The 17,259-nt window shown below is 47.9% G+C and overlaps 1 protein-coding gene across 1 annotated transcript; it reads left to right on the top strand.

Moving 5' to 3' along the window:
• The first annotated feature begins 1,564 nt into the window (after nt 1–1,564).
• On the top strand, nt 1,565–11,358 carry LOC119379345 (uncharacterized). Its single transcript, XM_037648638.2, has 2 exons — nt 1,565–2,114; nt 11,303–11,358. The coding sequence occupies exons 1-2, from the start codon at nt 1,565–1,567 to the stop codon at nt 11,356–11,358; spliced, it is 606 nt and encodes a 201-aa protein (XP_037504566.2).
• Nucleotides 11,359–17,259: the final 5,901 nt, after the last annotated feature.

Raw genomic sequence — 17,259 nt, 5'->3', positions numbered from 1 at the left:
CGTCAGGGGTCTTCAACTGTTCTTCTATCCTGGTCACGGCACCATACTGTTGAAAACCAGGAAGCGGAGCCGAAGTACAGAACGTCTTGTTTATTCGACGCTGGGTAAAAAACTAAAAACTAAAAACGGAATGCGGGCGCGCGCTCGGGCCCACGTTCGCTTGTCACTTCTTCGTCTTTGCTCCTCTTCCGAAAGAATATTTAACATAATGTTACTAGCTTAGCTTACTACCTTCCAATAAGTAGTAAAAGGAACTAGTAACCGTCATGGTAGTAAATTTACTAACTTTCTGTTACTACCTTCTGGTATGTAGTAACTGCAGGTAGTAAATGACATGGTAGTAACTTTACTACCTTGCCGTTTACTACCTGCAGTTACTACTTAGGTAGTGAATGTTGTGACAACAATTTACTACCTCAAAGTTAGTAAGTAGCACTACCTTTTTTTTAAGAGTGTACCAGCTGTGGGTGACGAGGATTTTTTAGAAACACCACCAGCTACACAGAAGGTGACTTTTAAGGTCTCGTTTTTCTATGTTAGTCATAATTTTGGTGAGAACTAACAGACAATAATAGGGGGTGTTATTTCTAGTAATTAAGATATAAATGTGAAGAAAGTAAAGTGGACGAAAAGATAACTTGCCGCAGGCAGGGACCGAACCTGCGACCTTCGAATGACGCGTGTTGAAAACGAAATTCCGAGAAGAGGCAGAAGAGGGCAGAATGTTTGTATACGGTCCCGAGTCCGGAGAAAAAGGTCCATTTTACGGCCTCTCGGGCGAGCTCGGAACGCGCCCCCCTGGCTGTAACCTGACACCGCCGGGCAGCTGCGGGTGAAGAGAACGAGGGCACCGGACAGCGCTGTGACCACCGGGAGAGAAGGGAAGACGAAGACGACGCGGTGACGGGCCAGTCGCAAATCGCCCTCCGTGCCGAGAAGAAGCATTCAACTCATTGTGTATTCGCGCCGCGTTTTTTCGTGCTCTAATTAAACAGTTATTTTTGTTCCCAAACGGACGCATCAGTCTTTCATTTCTTAACGAATGTGAACGACAAACTTTCTGGTGCCGAAACCCGGGACTCATCCTGCCGTGGACATTACAGTGTACTCCAACGATTCCACGCCGGAACGTCCATGTGATCGCCTGATGCCGTCCTTCCGGTGAGCTTACCAACGAACTGTTTATTCTGTGAACATGGAACGCGGGCGCAAAAAACGCATGGCCCTCCGGGCACAGGCCACACGTCTCATCAACGAATGTGAGCAGGGCAGGCAAGTTAGCCTCACACCGAACGAAGCGGGAGTGCTGCATGCCCGGCTGACATCTATACGGACAGAGCTCGACGCTGTCAACAACGAGATTGAGGGCTTGGTTTCCGAAGACGACCTGGAGGAAGAGTTCACGCAAGTGATAGAATATAACGACCGTATCGTGCAATGCTTGGCACGGCTGGAGCAGCGAAGGAACGGCGGCTCAAATGAAATCTCTCCAGCTCTAGCTGCCCAGAGCCAACCAGCTCAGCAGATTAACGGTGACTCAACCGAAACAACGACGTCACAAAAAATGAACGCGAAATTGCCAAGGCTTGAGCTGGTCAAGTTCAGTGGGCGACGGCATGAGTGGCAGCCTTTCTGGGAGTTGTTCGAACAGGTGGTGCACAACAACGATCAACTTTCCACACTGGATAAGTTCCACTACCTGAGGGCATCTCTCACAGGTGATGCAGCTGCGGTGCTTACCGGCCTACCCCCAAAGTCCCGGTGCTACAACGACGCGAAGCAGCTTCTGAGAAAACGCTTCGGAAACGAAGAGCTTCTAATCCAGGAGCACATGAAGAAGCTCATCGACGTTACACGTGTGCGCGCTTCGGACGATGTGCGCGGACTTCGGCGTCTCTACGACACTGTGTCAGCGCGTATCAGGGGACTCGAGACTCTCGGCCGGAAGCTCGACAGCTTCAGCTCCATGCTGCTGCCCATCGTGCAACGAGCGATGCCGAAAGAGATCCTGTTGGACTTCAGCCGTAAGTGCGTAGTGGAGACAGGCGGCCCAACTGACGATCAGCAGGCTACCTCAGACGGCTCATCGCTGACGACGGAGGAAGGAGACAGAGGTACTGTAAACACCTTCTCGAAGCTCTTGTCCTTTCTCCGAGTGGAAGTTGAAAGCCGTGAAAACCTGGCTGCCCTACAAAGCATGGACGTAAAGCAATCGCCGAAATACAGTCCCAAAGAAGGCCCCTCATTGCAAGCAAGAAAAGAAAAGCATGCTCCATCTGCTGCAATGCTGCACCAAAATGCCACTCAGGAAAATTGCTTCTTTTGTGACGCTAGCAGCCACACAACACAGAACTGTGGCGAAAAGAGAACGATAGCAGAAAAGAAGACACTTTTACAATCTAATGGGAGGTGCTTCAGGTGCACGAAGAGAGGCCATCCGGCTCGAGAATGCCGATCTAACATACGATGCGCGAAGTGCGAAAAAAGGCACGCCAGCACGATGTGTGACCCAACGTATGCAAAAACGAACGCACGACAACCGAACGACCCCGTCGCAAACGCGCACATTACTCTGGAGGCTACCGTCACAGGCAGCGGAACCGCCACAAAGAAGACAGTTTTGCTGCAAACTGCGAAAGCTTGGTGTTGCGGAGAGACCTCCAGAGCTCGGGTGCGAATATTGTTCGACGGCGGCAGCCAACGCTCGTACATCACATCGGCTACGTCAAAGAGATTAGGATGCAAACTCATCGGCAGCGAAAGGCTGACAGTTGGATTCTTCGGAGGTCATCAAAAAGAAAGGCTGTTCAACAGAGTGTCTGTCAAAATAAAAACGAGAGATCAACGGGAATTCGAGATAGATGTTCTGGAGACAGACATTATTTGTGACCGAATTCTCCCTTCACCACCGAAAATGTGGACCGACCGCCTTGCTGCACTCGGCTACGAAGTTGCCGACTTCAACAACGACGGTGACCCTAACTCTATCGAGCTGCTCATCGGGTCGGGTCACTTTTGGTAGCTCACAACTGGCCGCACCACTAGGCTTGAAGGAAAACTGAGGGCTGTTGAAACGGTGGTCGGTTGGACTATTCAGGGGCCTGTGGAGGGGAGCAACGAATCGTCCCAGTGCACACAAACAGTGGCGCTTCGAACGTCTGTCATAGAAAGAAATGCGGCTGACGTACTTACCAAATTCTGGACACTGGAATCTATTGGAGTAAATGACATCGAGAAAACGGAAGAACCAAATCCTACCCTGGAATTTTTCGAAGAAACCATCAAGCGAGTGGATGGTCGTTACGAGGTGGCCCTTCCTTGGAAGCCCGTAACATCGCTGCACCACAATAAGGAGATCCCCATGAAGCGTCTACATCACTTGACAAGGCGCCTTCAAAACTATCCAGACTTGTGTCAAGATTACGACTCAGTGATCAGACACTACGATCAACTGGGGATAGCGGAACTCGTCGATGACAGCATCAGTGAAGCCGACACTCTCTATTATATGCCACACCAGGCGATGATACGCGACTCCCACAAGCTTCGAGTGGTTTTCGATGCCTCTTCACACGGGAACTCAGCAAAGTCACTCAACGACAACTTGGAGAGTGGACCGAACTTGACAGCAGATTTAGTCGGTTTACTCCTGAACTTTCGCCGACACCGAGCGGCGCTGGTTGCTGACATCGAACAAGCGTTTTTGCAGGTTGGTGTGAGACCTGCGGACCGAGCTGCATTGCGGTTTTTGTGGTTTCAGGCAACAACTAAACATGGCGACCCACTCCCGCCGATTGCAACTAGGCGCATGACTCGGGTTCCTTTCGGAACGACGGCTAGCCCATTTCTGCTCTCCGCAACGCTCCAACACCACTTGAGGAAATGCCAAGAGCAATACCCTCGAACCGCAAGTCGGCTCAAGAACAGTCTTTACGTGGACGACTTGCTAACGGGAGCTGAAAGCGAAGAAGCAGCATTGAGGCTGTACAACGAGGCAACCGAAATATTTGAAGCCGCCCAAATGAAACTGCACAAATGGTCATCTAACAGCGAAACGCTACGCCAGCAATTCCAGAGAGACTCCCGTGGCTCCATACATCTCGGCTATTTGTCGGGAGTGCTGAAGGTTTTGGGACTGACGTGGGATCCATGTGCTGACCGCTTAACGTTCTCTCCGTGCACGGATCGCATTCAGGATGTCGAAAACCCCACAAAAAGGTCTATGCTGCAAACAACGGCGCGGGTATATGACCCACTGGGGTGGCTGTCTCCCTTTATCGTACGCGCCAAAGTCCTCTTTCAACAGCTGTGGCGCAGAAATATCGACTGGGACGACACTCTACCTGACGACATCGCGGCAGCCTGGAGAGAGTGGCTAGACGGAATCCTTCATCTGCACGATGTTCAAGTACCCCGGTATTACGGGTCACAAACGAACGGAGGGATGACGACCTGCCTTCACATTTTTGCCGATACAAGTCCAGTGGCATACGGGGCGGTCGCCTACCTCACTCTGAAGGGGGACAACGGGACAAGTTCGACCATTCTGATGAGCAAATGAAGGGTTGCGCCAGTCAAGGAAATTACCCTGGCGAGATTGGAACTAATGGCATGCCTGCTTGCGGCTCGATTATGTCGCTATATTTTGGATACCCTTGAAGAGCAGCCCATCTGCCTGTGGACGGATTCAACAATCGCGCTCCATTGGATCCTGGGAAATGCCGACCGCTGGCAGCAGTTCGTGCGCAACCGCGTCAGTGAAATTCAGCATCTCACGGACGGGTTCGCATGGAGACATTGCCCCGGAAAAGAAAACCCTGCGGATCTACTGACACGCGGAATACCAGCTGCGAATCTGGCGACAAACGAGCTCTGGTGGAACGGAGCGCCATGGATTTGCCAGGGAGATATGGACTGGCCTCGATTGATTCCAGAGGCGACATTTAACGAAGTGGAGCTAGAGCTACGAAAGGGAACCAGTGCATTGCCGGCTACGACATCGCCACCTGCTGGTTCGGCCATAATCGACCTGAAACAATACGGTATACTCTCAAAGCTGATCAGAGTGACAGCGTGGATTTTTCGGTTCATCGCAAGAACGAAACGCCAAAGCCGAGAATCGGGATCCCTCACATCGGACGAGCTCAATAAAGCGGAACAATATTGGATACTTCGTGAACAGAGAGAGGGGTTTCCAAGAAAAGTTGCGTGTGTCGCCAACGGAACGCGAATTCACCTGACTCACCCTTGAGAAATGTTTCACTGATGATTGACAGTGATGGAATTTTAAGAGTTGACGGAAGGCTGCAGCGTAGCCAACTCGACTACAACGAGAAGCATCCCGCTGTATTACCTAAGAAGAGCACCCTGGCCGAGCTTCTCGTCTTGCAGTGTCACCGACAGGTGTTGCACGGAGGAATACGGGACACACTGACGCAACTGAGGGAGCGGTTTTGGGTGATCGGGGCGAGGCAGCTGGTAAAGAGAGCCTTAAAGGCGCGCGTAACGTGCCAACGTTTCCATTCAAGGCCAGCGAGCCAAGTGACCGCCCCTCTTCCAAGCGATCGCATCACCCAGGCTTCTCCTTTCGAAGTGACCGGTGTCGACTTTGCTGGCCCTCTTCTCGTCAAGGGGGCAATGACGACGAAGTCGTACATTGCTCTCTTCACATGTGGTGTCACCCGGGCAATACACCTCGAGTTGGTGAGTGACATGTCGGCTGCTTCATTTTTGCTTGCCTTCCGCTGCTTCATATCTCGACGAGGACTACCGCGCACCATTTATAGTGACAACGCACTCACGTTCAAGAAGACAAGTAGGGATCTGGCCACACTCTGGACAGGTATCAGAAACGAAGAGGTTAAGAACTTCGTCGCCAACTCTCGCATACAATGGAAGTTCATTGTGGAGCGCGCGCCGTGGTGGGGCGGATTTTATGAGCGCTTGGTTGGACTCACTAAACAGGCTCTGATGAAAACGCTGGGAACGAGCAGTCTCGGATTTGAAGAGCTCAGCACAACGCTAAGTGAAGTGGAGGCCATGTTAAATTCGCGCCCCCTCACACACGTCTATACCGAACCCAACGAGCCAGAACCGCTTTGTCCAGCCCTATTTTTGACGGGAAGACGGCTGACGTCGCTGCTTAATCTACAACGCCAGGAGATCGCAACCCTTTCCTCTTCCCACCTTCAAGAGATTTTGTCCAATCGAAGTAAACTGCTGAACCAGTTCTGGAAAAGATGGACAAATGAATACTTGAAAGAGCTACGGAGCTATCAGCTAAAAGGAAAAACGTCAAGGGAGCTGAAAGCTGGCGACTTGGTACTGCTGAGTGAAGCGATGCTGCCAAGGCAGATGTGGAAATGGGAGCCGTTGAATCATCATTTCCTGGCCGCGACGGCAAGATTAGGTCGTGCCATGTACGAATGCCCGGAGGAACAGTGCTTTGACGACCCGTTCAACTACTGCACCCGGTTGAGCTGTATAGCTAAAGGCAAATGACGGCGTCATTTCGGGAGGGGGGGGGGGGATGTGTTGAAAACGAAATTCCGAGAAGAGGCAGAAGAGGGCAGAATGTTTGTATACGGTCCCCAGCCCGGAGAAAAAGGTCCATTTTACGGCCTCTCGGGCGAGCTCGGAACGCGCCCCCCTGGCTGTAACCTGACACCGCCGGGCAGCTGCGGGTGAAGAGAACGAGGGCACCGCACAGCGCTGTGACCACCGGGAGAGAAGGGAAGACGAAGACGACGCGGTGACGGGCCAGTCGCAAATCGCCCTCCGTGCCGAGAAGAAGCATTCAACTCATTGTGTATTCGCGCCGCGTTTTTTCGTGCTCTAATTAAACAGTTATTTTTGTTCCCAAACGGACGCATCAGTCTTTCATTTCTTAACGAACGTGAACGACAACGCGTCCGATGCTCTACCACTGAGCTACGGCGGCGGCCATCCTCTCGTCCACTTTATGGGGTATATATGTACATTAAAACCTAGGAGTGTTAGTCAGCGCCGATCGCAGCCATGGCGGCGAGTGTGGAACACTCTTTGTCTGCCTGTTGGCGTCACGTAGCACGTGATCTTTTTACGAGCCGGCAGCTGGCCAATAATCCCTCGCATACTACCTGAAGGCAGCAAGTCTGCCAGAACGAGACTCTCGCTATGAATGAAGGAAATAAGGTGACATTTAAGGGCTCGTTTTTTTTTTGTTAGACACAGCAGACTTGGTGCCTTCAGGTAGTATGCGAGGGATTTTGACCAGCTGCCGGCTCTTAAAAAGATCGCGTGCTACGTGACGCCAACAGGCAGACAAATAGTGTTCCACATTCGCCGCCGTGGCTGCGATCGGCGCCGACTAACACTTCTAGGTCTTAATGTACATATGTGCCCCATAAAGTGGACGAGAGGATGACCGCCGCCGTAGCTCAGTGGTAGAGCATCGGACGCGTTATTCGAAGGTCGCAGGTTCGGTCCCTGCCGGCGGCAAGTTATCTTTTCATCCACTTTACTTTATTCACATTGATATCTTAATTACTAGAAATAACACCCCCTATACTTTCCTTGGCAGTATTGTCTGTTAGTTCTCACTAATACACCAGCTACACAGGTCACTCAATACAAGCTTCGCTTGAAAATGTGCGTCAGAAAGAAAAAGAGGAGCATAATGACTGAAACTGGTGACTGACGGACACAACGTCCTTTGGGCGATGCGTCCCACCCCAAACAATGAACACTTCTTCCCGCAATTTCGAAACTTAATTTTGTTCAAGAAGGCGACACTGAGAACTGCACGGCTGGCATTCGCTGCATCCATCATGTGCAGTTGTAAATTTTCGATGCTTAGACCATCGCATAGTCGCGCCGAAACGCGGATATATATTGAATAGTATCGTATACTAATCACAAGCCTATAGCGTCTGCTTGCCCCGCCCCTCCCACCCACCAACTAACCCCTTAACAAACAAACAAAAAAAACATGTCGATACATTCACAACAAATATGACGTCAACATTTTTTAAGTCGGATAAGATTTAATTTCCGTTCTAATATTGCGTCCCCCGCAAATACGTATCCTCACCTAACGTATGCTCCTGATGAAGCTACAATTTGTAGCGCAAACAACGCGCACACAAAAGATCTTTCGTGGCTGTTATTTGCGCTACAGATTGTCGCTGATGAACAGGCCCAAATAGTGGCAACGCGAATGAAGCACTTCCTTTACTGTTTATTTAACGTATGAGCCGCTGAATAATGGCAGCTTATCTGTTTCACCTTTTGCTGTGAACTACGAGAACACGCTCTTATCACATGCTCAGCATCAGTGTTCGCATTGCAAGCGATGCACTATTAAATCACAAAACCCGTGGTTACCACATGCGCGCGCCAACATGCCATATGTGCGGTCGAGCTCACAAATGCTTGCTGTAAACGCGGGTGTGCCACAAATCTCGTAATAAAAAAACAGTCCCACTTGTAGAAAGCACACAACAGCATGCGCAGCAATTGCATTGAAGCAACCGTATGATGGCGTTTCGTACAGTTTATTAGTGCCGCAAGCCAGGCGATAAACCAGGCTAACATCTCTGGGAATTCCATTAAAGATTATTACCCTTCCCGCTCTCTTGACATTCTCCACACACAAGGGTAAAATGAGGTACAACGAGACGAAAAGCCACTCCGACATATCGAATAACAGAGCCTAGAAGGCTCCCATGTAGAAAAAAAAAACTTGCCCCGTGACAGCGGGCGCTTCGACAAATGTGACTAAGCAAATTAACGTCTACGTATGATTGGTATGTTGGTGCCAAGGACGTCCACTGCCACGATCTAGACTCGGCGCCTGCGAAACAATTTTACATCTGGGCGTTAAATGGAACAAGCCTGTCATCGCAGGTACTCCGTCTGGGTACGAGCGACAAAAATTGTCCCCGGTCGGTCACGTCCAATTTGACTTTTAATACAAGTCCCGCCGTTTCACAGTTCTCTCGCCTGCCTACGAAACAAGCTACACTCGAGTCGAACAGCAAAAATATAGTCTAACTCCGCGCGTCGCATACAGCCACATCTTCGATGTCTAAAGTTTCCGAAGAGGTAAAACAAGACCGTCAAGTACGTCACCGCCAATATTACCACGCATATAAGAACGCACAGCCATGAGCAGTCACGTCGCAGCTGCTTTCAGAAGAGAGAGCACCGCTGAGACCATCCGCCCCGAATTCTTGAGAGCCACAGCCTCCTCGACGACTGTGCGCCCACATCGGGTATACGTTCGCCTTGAAGCTCGGTGGGCCAATCTCGCTGAAACAGGCGAATTCCACCGATGTGATGGGTCGCTTCCTGTTCAGTGCGCGGCGCGGCAGAGCTGTCAGTGAGCACCTCCTCACAGTACGGGGGCGGTGGCGTATCTGGCGGTAGTGGTGGCGTATCACGCGGTAGCGTTGTCGTATATGACGGTAGCGATGTCGTTCCAAGCGATGCCACATCGCTTATTTCATCCGAGGATGTCCCTTCATCGACCTTGTTGTCCTGGTCACCGGGATGTTGACCGTCTCCGCAACTCGGCGGTTCAGCACCGTCTTCTTCCAATGCTCTCGTCGCCACCGCAACGCGCTGCTCCGCCATTGAAGGACGAAAAGGGCACTTCGACAGCTCAGCTGAAATTGGCTTGACGGGAACCGACTCAGCAACACGGCTTCGCGGGAAGCCACGTAATACCGAACGCCAAAGTGAGGCCTGAACTGAAAAGCGGTGGAAGCAGGTCACTGCACAGTGCGAAATACTGCGCCACAAAATTGTCGATGCAACGGGAATTACATAAGCCAGCGGTATGTTATATATACCGACCGAGGCGGGCTACATTTATGCGTTTATCTGATAGCAGATAATAAAGGAAATTGCGTCCTGGCGATGACCCACATGCGCAGCAGACGTTTTTGATAGCTCGGCCAACGAGCACTCTTTGCATTTTGATATCGGTTGTTAGAGTTCAAAGATAATCAAGGCTTTTAAGACAGTATACAGCATACATCCCGCTCCACATAATCATGATTTTCGTCACAGTCGCTGGATGTTTGGGTGGGTGATGCATTGAAGTATCGTCATCATCATCAACAACAACCTCAGCCTATTCTTTATTCAAAGCATGGCGAAGGCGTCTCCCACTGTTCTCCAATTTAAGGTATCTCGTGCTAGCTGATTCCATTTACCCCTGAAAACTAAATAATTCCGCCACTCCATCTAATTCTATGCTGCCCTCGGTTGCGTTTCCCATCACTTAATATCCATTTCATTGCTCTAACTGACCAGCGGCTGTCTTTCCTTATTATAGGTCATAGGTTGATTTTTAGTGCTATGGGTGCACGGTGGTACACGGCACTGTAGGACTGCTTAGCATGTACGTCGTACTGCTTTAATTATTATGTCCAGTACTGCTGGTGCCCTCATTAAGCTTGTTTACGTGTAGTCATGTGTCGGAACCCTTGCTTCGATCCGAGCTCCTGCTTGCTACATGCGCACCACGATGTCAGTAGAACATGAATGGAGACATCAGCGATCGTTTCGGGCCGTATCTAATGCTGAGGAAAAGTATCAGCTACTATTCAATGTTGATTTTTAACTCAGCTTTATGTTTCGAGGCTGCTCAGCCTAGAGAGGTGACTTGCAGACGAAAATTGCGGCGGTTATTATATGGCGGCACAGCGTCAGCATATGTTTAGAAATTTCGAACATTTGCCCTACAGCATTTTTCGGAGCTTCACAGCTATACACCATCCTAACTGAATGTGTGGACTTTTCGAAAATTTGTATCTTAAAATATCCGCCGAGTTTCTAGAAGTTTCAAGTAACTACGATGAGAGAGTACTGTCTACGAAGAACGTGTAAGATAACGGAGCTTGGTCGCAATTGCGACACGGAGTTACACCAATGTATTTGTTATGTACGAGCAGTAAAGTCAAACTCCAGAAGGTTATAGTTCAATATTATCCCCGCAGTTGGCAAATTGAAATGAATGGTGGCAAAGTCAAAATGTGAAGCGATTTATAAGAGTTAGCGTTGGAATTGTAATGGCAGAGCGCGCGTCATTTTGGTTTTGTATGTACGCGCAAAATTTTGAGAACTGGAAGAGAAGCTAAGGAAGTGATTATGTGCGTGCACATTTTGTCTGCTCGTGCAGGTTTGTGTAGGCGCTTCGCATTGCGGGCTCTTTTGGAAGTATAAGTGTTTAGTTTTAGTGCCAGGTACCCCTAGCCGTTTGGTCTCTGCGTTCTTGTGTTCTTTTGTGCTCTCTCCGATTTCTTGTGTTCGCCAGCCGCCCCCAAGGAGAGCACGAAGGAACGCAAGAGCTTGGGTACGCAAGCCGCTTGAAGGCCGGCCTTGCATACGTAATAACGCCACGTTTCGCATTGTGCGCGTACGCAGAAGTCCTACGCACTCTGGTGTATTGCCGTGAAGCACGACATATTACTGAAGGGGCAATGTCCAGAATTTCTCGGTGCGCGGGAACACACATAGGTACACACATAGACACATGTACGCATGAACATGCACACGCATATGCCGTGCAAGCTCACATACGCACATGTACGCAGATGTATGGTGCTCATCATCGTGCCCTCTCTATTGTTTATGAGGCTTGGAGGCGGAAATCGGTGTTCTCTACTAAATCTCAGGTGCGCGTCGTGAAGCACACTTAACTGCACGCTTCATGGATAAGCCAGAGAAGTATGGCTGTTTTTGCGCAAAGAAATAAAGAGGTAAGTGTTCAAGGGGAGAGCAAACTTTTGACTGTTTATTCATCATTTTGTGCATTGAAATATATAGGCACAGACATGCGCAGCAAGCTAAGCAAACTTCTAGCGCATACCACCAAATCACAACTTCTTACCTAGGAATTTTCTTTCTGCCTGGGAGAGAGACAATGAAGTGCCATTGATACAAAAAGAACATCATGCTTTTATATGGAATGCCTACAACAATTCTCGAGCCGAGGTGTGCCTGCTTTTACCCAGGACACGAATCTTATTCATGCATGGCTCACACTTATGTGAACTGCAATGGGTCGGCAAATGTGCCCCATCTTTACTATTTAGAGAAAGGTTGTGTTCCCGCGCACGCTCATTCACGCACCTTCCCGTATGGCCGAAATACGTCTTGCCGCAGGATAGCGGAAATTCATACACTCTTAGCAACGACCGCTTAAAACAACGCATATAAGGCGGAAGTAGGTCAAATTTTCGACGCTTATAAATGGCTCTCTAAGCGGCCTACTTATACGGCTCTTTCATGCGGCCCTTCTTTATACGGCCTCTGGCTAAGCGGCTCTTTCTTATGCGGCCTAAGTTTATGCGGCTATTCCATATGCGAGGCCATCTCGTTGCCAGAAGGCCGTTTAAAAGTGACCGCTTAAAGTAACGCATACCGTCGATTTATTTAAGCGGTATTTCAGGTCAAATCTGTCCGGCTTATATACGGCTCAATATGCGGTCGAAATATATGCGGTACTTTTCGCAAATTTTTAGAAAAAAAAAAAGAAATTCTTCTATATTGTAGTTGATCGTGCAGTGTTCCTCTTTTTTTTTTCTTTTGTTCCTTTCAGCCTTCCAACTCATGAATATGCATTTACACATCACAATAACACTGCACAGAGAGTCACAAACCATAGCAACACACACACACACTCCACCACGGGGATTTGAACCCAGGCCAACCGCGTGACAAGCAGACACTGTAACCACTACGCCACCGCACCACACGATCTGGGTGGACTTCCGCGGCTTTATATATGCACTTCACGTTATCTTAGACGATTTTGCGATCGGCTACAACGCTATAACAGAGGTGAACAATGAACGATGCGTTTCCGAGTGCATTTCCATTTGCCGGCATCATACAGCAGCAAAACGTGCCCTGTTGTGCAACCAGCCGCCAAACAAAAGTTTTCTGCGATGTTTGACGCAGTACAGGCGGTGGAAGTCAGCTGATCTCATCTCTACTTGGGGAAGTACAGTCTCCCACGTCCTTCGCGAGCATCACGTTGATGTCCGTGCGTTTATGCGGACAGTATTATGTAGAGGTTCATCTCAGAGAATCGGATTAAAACACATAATCGCTTATTCGCGCAACAGATGGGTTTGGTGTAGTGCAGCGTGTACGAGGCGACGGACCAGCTTTCAGAACGGGCGCGCTCATTTCTCTCCCGAGTATAGCATAGACGATGAAGAAACGTTGTTGTTGAGTCGAAAGAACAACGAGCCTTCGCAGAAAAAGAATGCAGTCTCCCGAGCTCGAGGCTGACGGCGCCGACGAGCGATGCCGTGGAATTGTCATGCTGGGGAGGACGGCGGGTCTGAGGTTGTTCGTTCTCGTGGTTCGTTCGTTGTTGACAGTTGGAAGTGATGCTCCCTTTGGCTTCCACAAACGATGAAACGTAGTGCATGACTGGCGCGGAAAGAGCACGCATGAAATCGCTTGCATCACCCGTTAGAACATATGTTTCCTGCCAAGCGTCGCATCAAAAGAAGCTAGCGATGCTTGAAATCGAATGAAGTCACAATATTATCCAGCTTTCAAGGATAAAACCATGCCATTTCTTCAAAAGTCAGAAGTGGCCTGAAGGATTCAGAAGGATCATGTGAACATTTATACTGAATAATGCAAAGATTAACTTGAAGCATTCTAATATTTAATAGGCGCTGTTAAAGCTAAATAACAACTCCAAATTAAATATGCACTTGTTTTGCACCTTGAAGGTTCATGAACGTTAAGCTCTATAACATGCCTCAGTTGACCGCATATCAGCGCCTAAGAGCGATCTGGTGGAGGCCCTGTGTTGGGGAACATGGCAGGTTGAAGGTTGTTTTCGTATTCCACCCATTGTCGACGAGTGAAAGTGATTCTTTCCTTGGCTACGAAATGTGATCGGAGCGACAAGGGCCAGTATTACTTCACTCCACGTCATCCAGTCAAGTATGCTTTGAGCTTAACGACGCTTTAACGTATAAACTAGCAAAAAGCTAGAAGTGACTGAACTCGGGCAGTAATCTTGACTTCTAGGAATAAATGTTCACCTGTCTTAAAAATGTGCAGTCAGTAGCATCCTGCTTGATTCGGATCATGGGACACGACATGCAAACGTATAATACTAAATAGTAGATATAGAGGAACAATTGTTATACTCAGTAGGAGTCATAATTGCAAATAACAGCTGCAGATAAAAAGCACGCTTTCACACTAATAGCACACCCATAAATGTTGAGCTTTACGTGTCCCAGTCAACCTCCCTCATGTTCGATACCAGGGGCGTAGCCAGAAATTTTTTTCAGGGCGGGGGGGGGGGGGGTGGGGAGTCATCCATGCTTTATGCATGTTTGTGCATGCGTTTGCATGTCTGTGTGTATATATATGCAAGCAAAATTGAAAATTTTCGGGGGGGGGGTGAGTTGAACGCCCCCACCCCCCACCCCCTTGGCTACCCCTATTGAAAAAATCCATATGTACGGAGTCCGCAGATACGGACTTATTGGAATATGGAATGCCATATCACCGTATCATACGGAAATCCGTAAGATACGGATATCCGTATGATACGGTGATATGGCATTCCATATTCCAATAAGTCCGTATCTGCGGACTCCTTACATATGGATTTTTTCAATAGGGCTACGCCACTGTTCCATACCATGTAGCTTTACGTGCACCTTTATTTAAATATAAGCTGTCGTGCAACATCCTTAGCTTTGGCTGGTACAGCAGCTAATACAAACTGTGCTTGAGAATTCAAGATTTATTGCCAGTACCAACACTAGCTATACACAATAACATTCTGTAGTAGTTCAAACGCAAGTGTTGCAGCTTTTTTTTCAGAATTAGCAGCTCATATAGCGCTCACATAAGCATGCAGACATACACGTCTAAATGTGCAGCTATTATTCTTTTTTACGAAGAACTGCGCGAAATAAACTGGCACAAGGAGACGCACGGACAAGCGTCTTCCTTGTGCCAGTTTATTTCGCGCAGTTCTTTGTAGTCATGAATTACCAACTTGCCCAGCGATCAATTCTTCGATATTATCCTTTACATGCAGCCCCCTTCCATGGCAGTTACCGCGGCACACCATCTGTCAGACATCGTGCCACGTGAAGCGTATTTGTATATAGTACTAGACTTGTCCTTCACTAAATGTTGAGACCTGAAATGTATTTGTTCTTTATCTGGCATCATTTCAAAACATGACCGTTCCCTTGCAGTGTTGAGACATATCTTTGTAGTAAGTTAGGCATTGTGTCCAAATCCATCACTGTGCCAGCCTGGCACTTAATTATGTATGCATGGGTCCCTTATTTCCATTCTGTGCTCCAAGCTCTTTCCTTCACCCATTACTGTAGGACTGTGGCATTTAGGTGTTTCATCTGGCAACGCTAATTGTTGTTACATTTTGTGCCATTTCTTCGAGTACCCGTGCCAGTATTTAGTGCATTAAGTGAATGAAAGAACATGTTATGTTGCTGCGCAGCTGCACACTCAGCAGAACAATGAGATGCAGAGCTATAAGAGAAAATATAGAGAACATTGTCACGGTACAACGCAAACACAAGACAGTGAAAAGTTCTACAAGAGTAGGACAGCTTGTTGACACAAAAAATGGCAGGCACAAACATGTCTAATAAGACAGAAACTTGGGCTAGTTGGTTGTCCTTCATGATGAACCAGCAGCACAAGCACACACGGACAGAGGAAAGGTACACGAAACACAGCACTCTGTTGTGTGCCTTCTTTTCTATGTCCGTGTGTGGTTGCACTGCCGATTCACCATGAATGACAAACATGATGTTTTCGGCAGAATCCCGAAGACCCACTAGATGTTGACGTTCACTGATGTCCCCATTGTCTTTCTCGCCTGCAGAGCACACGCGTCAATACATATAAAATAGGATGCATCGTAAGGGTTCTTCACCTATATGCTCTATTGTTGGAGTAATAGGGCATTGTGTCAACTAAATAATCAATGTAATAATAAAATCACCCTAAAATATATGCCATATTCCTTATTGCTCAATTCTCAACCTCCACGTATTCCACTTCAGCACCTGTGAACATAATGGCCCCCTAAAGGATCTCGGCAGTAGTTTCTCTGAAGTAGTTTTCAAAGCTGTTATTGGATTAGGTTAAGCTAACTGAATCTCATGAACTTGTCCTTTCAAAACAAATAAGGGGGCAGTCCACTTGTTATTTTCTAGCAATTCAATTTGGCCTTGAACATGTGCACTTTCCTTGCAGTTGTGTCCCAAAAGCAGTCAGTGGCCTATCGGTTATCAGTAAAAATTTTCTTTATGAACAGCCTTACAAGTTCAGTAATGCAGCATTGTAATGGATGTATCAATCTGACATATAGTTTATGCATTCAAAACTCTTCACGTGAAATTCCTAACCAGTTTCTCCATCAGTAATGGCCACAATTGCTATGCGACTCTCGGTACCATCATCTGCATGCATGGATTGATGCATTCTGCAATGCTTTAATCATGCATCTTATCACTGGCCCTGTGATCTCACAAGTCACCTGTGTCCTTCTCTAGACAGTAATAGCTATAAATATTTTGCATAACTTAACTAGTCTTTTTTCCAAACAGCATGACTTACCTCTATTTGCACAGTCAGTAATCCTGAACACACAGTGCACACTTTTGTAAAGTGACATATTTTATTTTCAATTACAAACAAAACTGAGCAACAATGTATGCACCAATAGAGCATTTGTAAACTAATAAGTGAATCTTACACTTTTACAGAAACAAGGTAAAAAAAACAACTGCGAAAGAGGTGATCAAATAATTGAACAGAACGATTGTTGTTTTTCTATGCTTTAGGGGTTTCAGGCCTTCTCATCTGACTAGAATTGATAATGACCTAACTTGAGTTTCAGCACGCCTATACGTAGAAAAAACTCTACTTTATTGCAGAGTGCAGGCCAATACATAGATAGAAAATTGCACCACATAAATGGCAGAAGCTACCTAAATTCCTTCAATTATAATAACTTTACTTAAAGGGGCCCTGCAACACCTTTCTTAGTTATATTGGAATAGTCTCATTATTGACGTATGACTCTTTACGAGTCGTATGCCGCAAAAATTTTTCGAATCCGTCAAGTCTAAGTGGTGTTACCAAATTATAGAGATCACGTTCCGCAGCCTTCTCCCTCAACTCAACGCCGCGAGCGCGCGGAAAGCTAGGCAGCGAGTTGAGGGAGGCAGCGCAGAGGAGCGA

The sequence above is a fragment of the Rhipicephalus sanguineus genome, chromosome 1, assembly GCF_013339695.2.
Source record: "Rhipicephalus sanguineus isolate Rsan-2018 chromosome 1, BIME_Rsan_1.4, whole genome shotgun sequence".
Taxonomy (NCBI): Eukaryota; Metazoa; Arthropoda; class Arachnida; order Ixodida; family Ixodidae; genus Rhipicephalus; species Rhipicephalus sanguineus.
Note: the sequence above shows the minus strand (reverse complement) of the source record. Positions and strands in the feature narration are given on the sequence as shown.

What these genes read in the sequence shown, in the direction of transcription:
- LOC119379345 (XM_037648638.2), top strand. Translation starts at nt 1,565, where the DNA reads ATGAACGCGAAATTGCCAAGGCTTGAGCTGGTCAAGTTCAGTGGGCGA. An exon ending in GACGGAGGAAGGAGACAGAG is followed by an intron (nt 2,115 to 11,302) that starts GTACTGTAAACA and finishes TGTGTTCGCCAG; the next exon opens with CCGCCCCCAAGGAGAGCACG.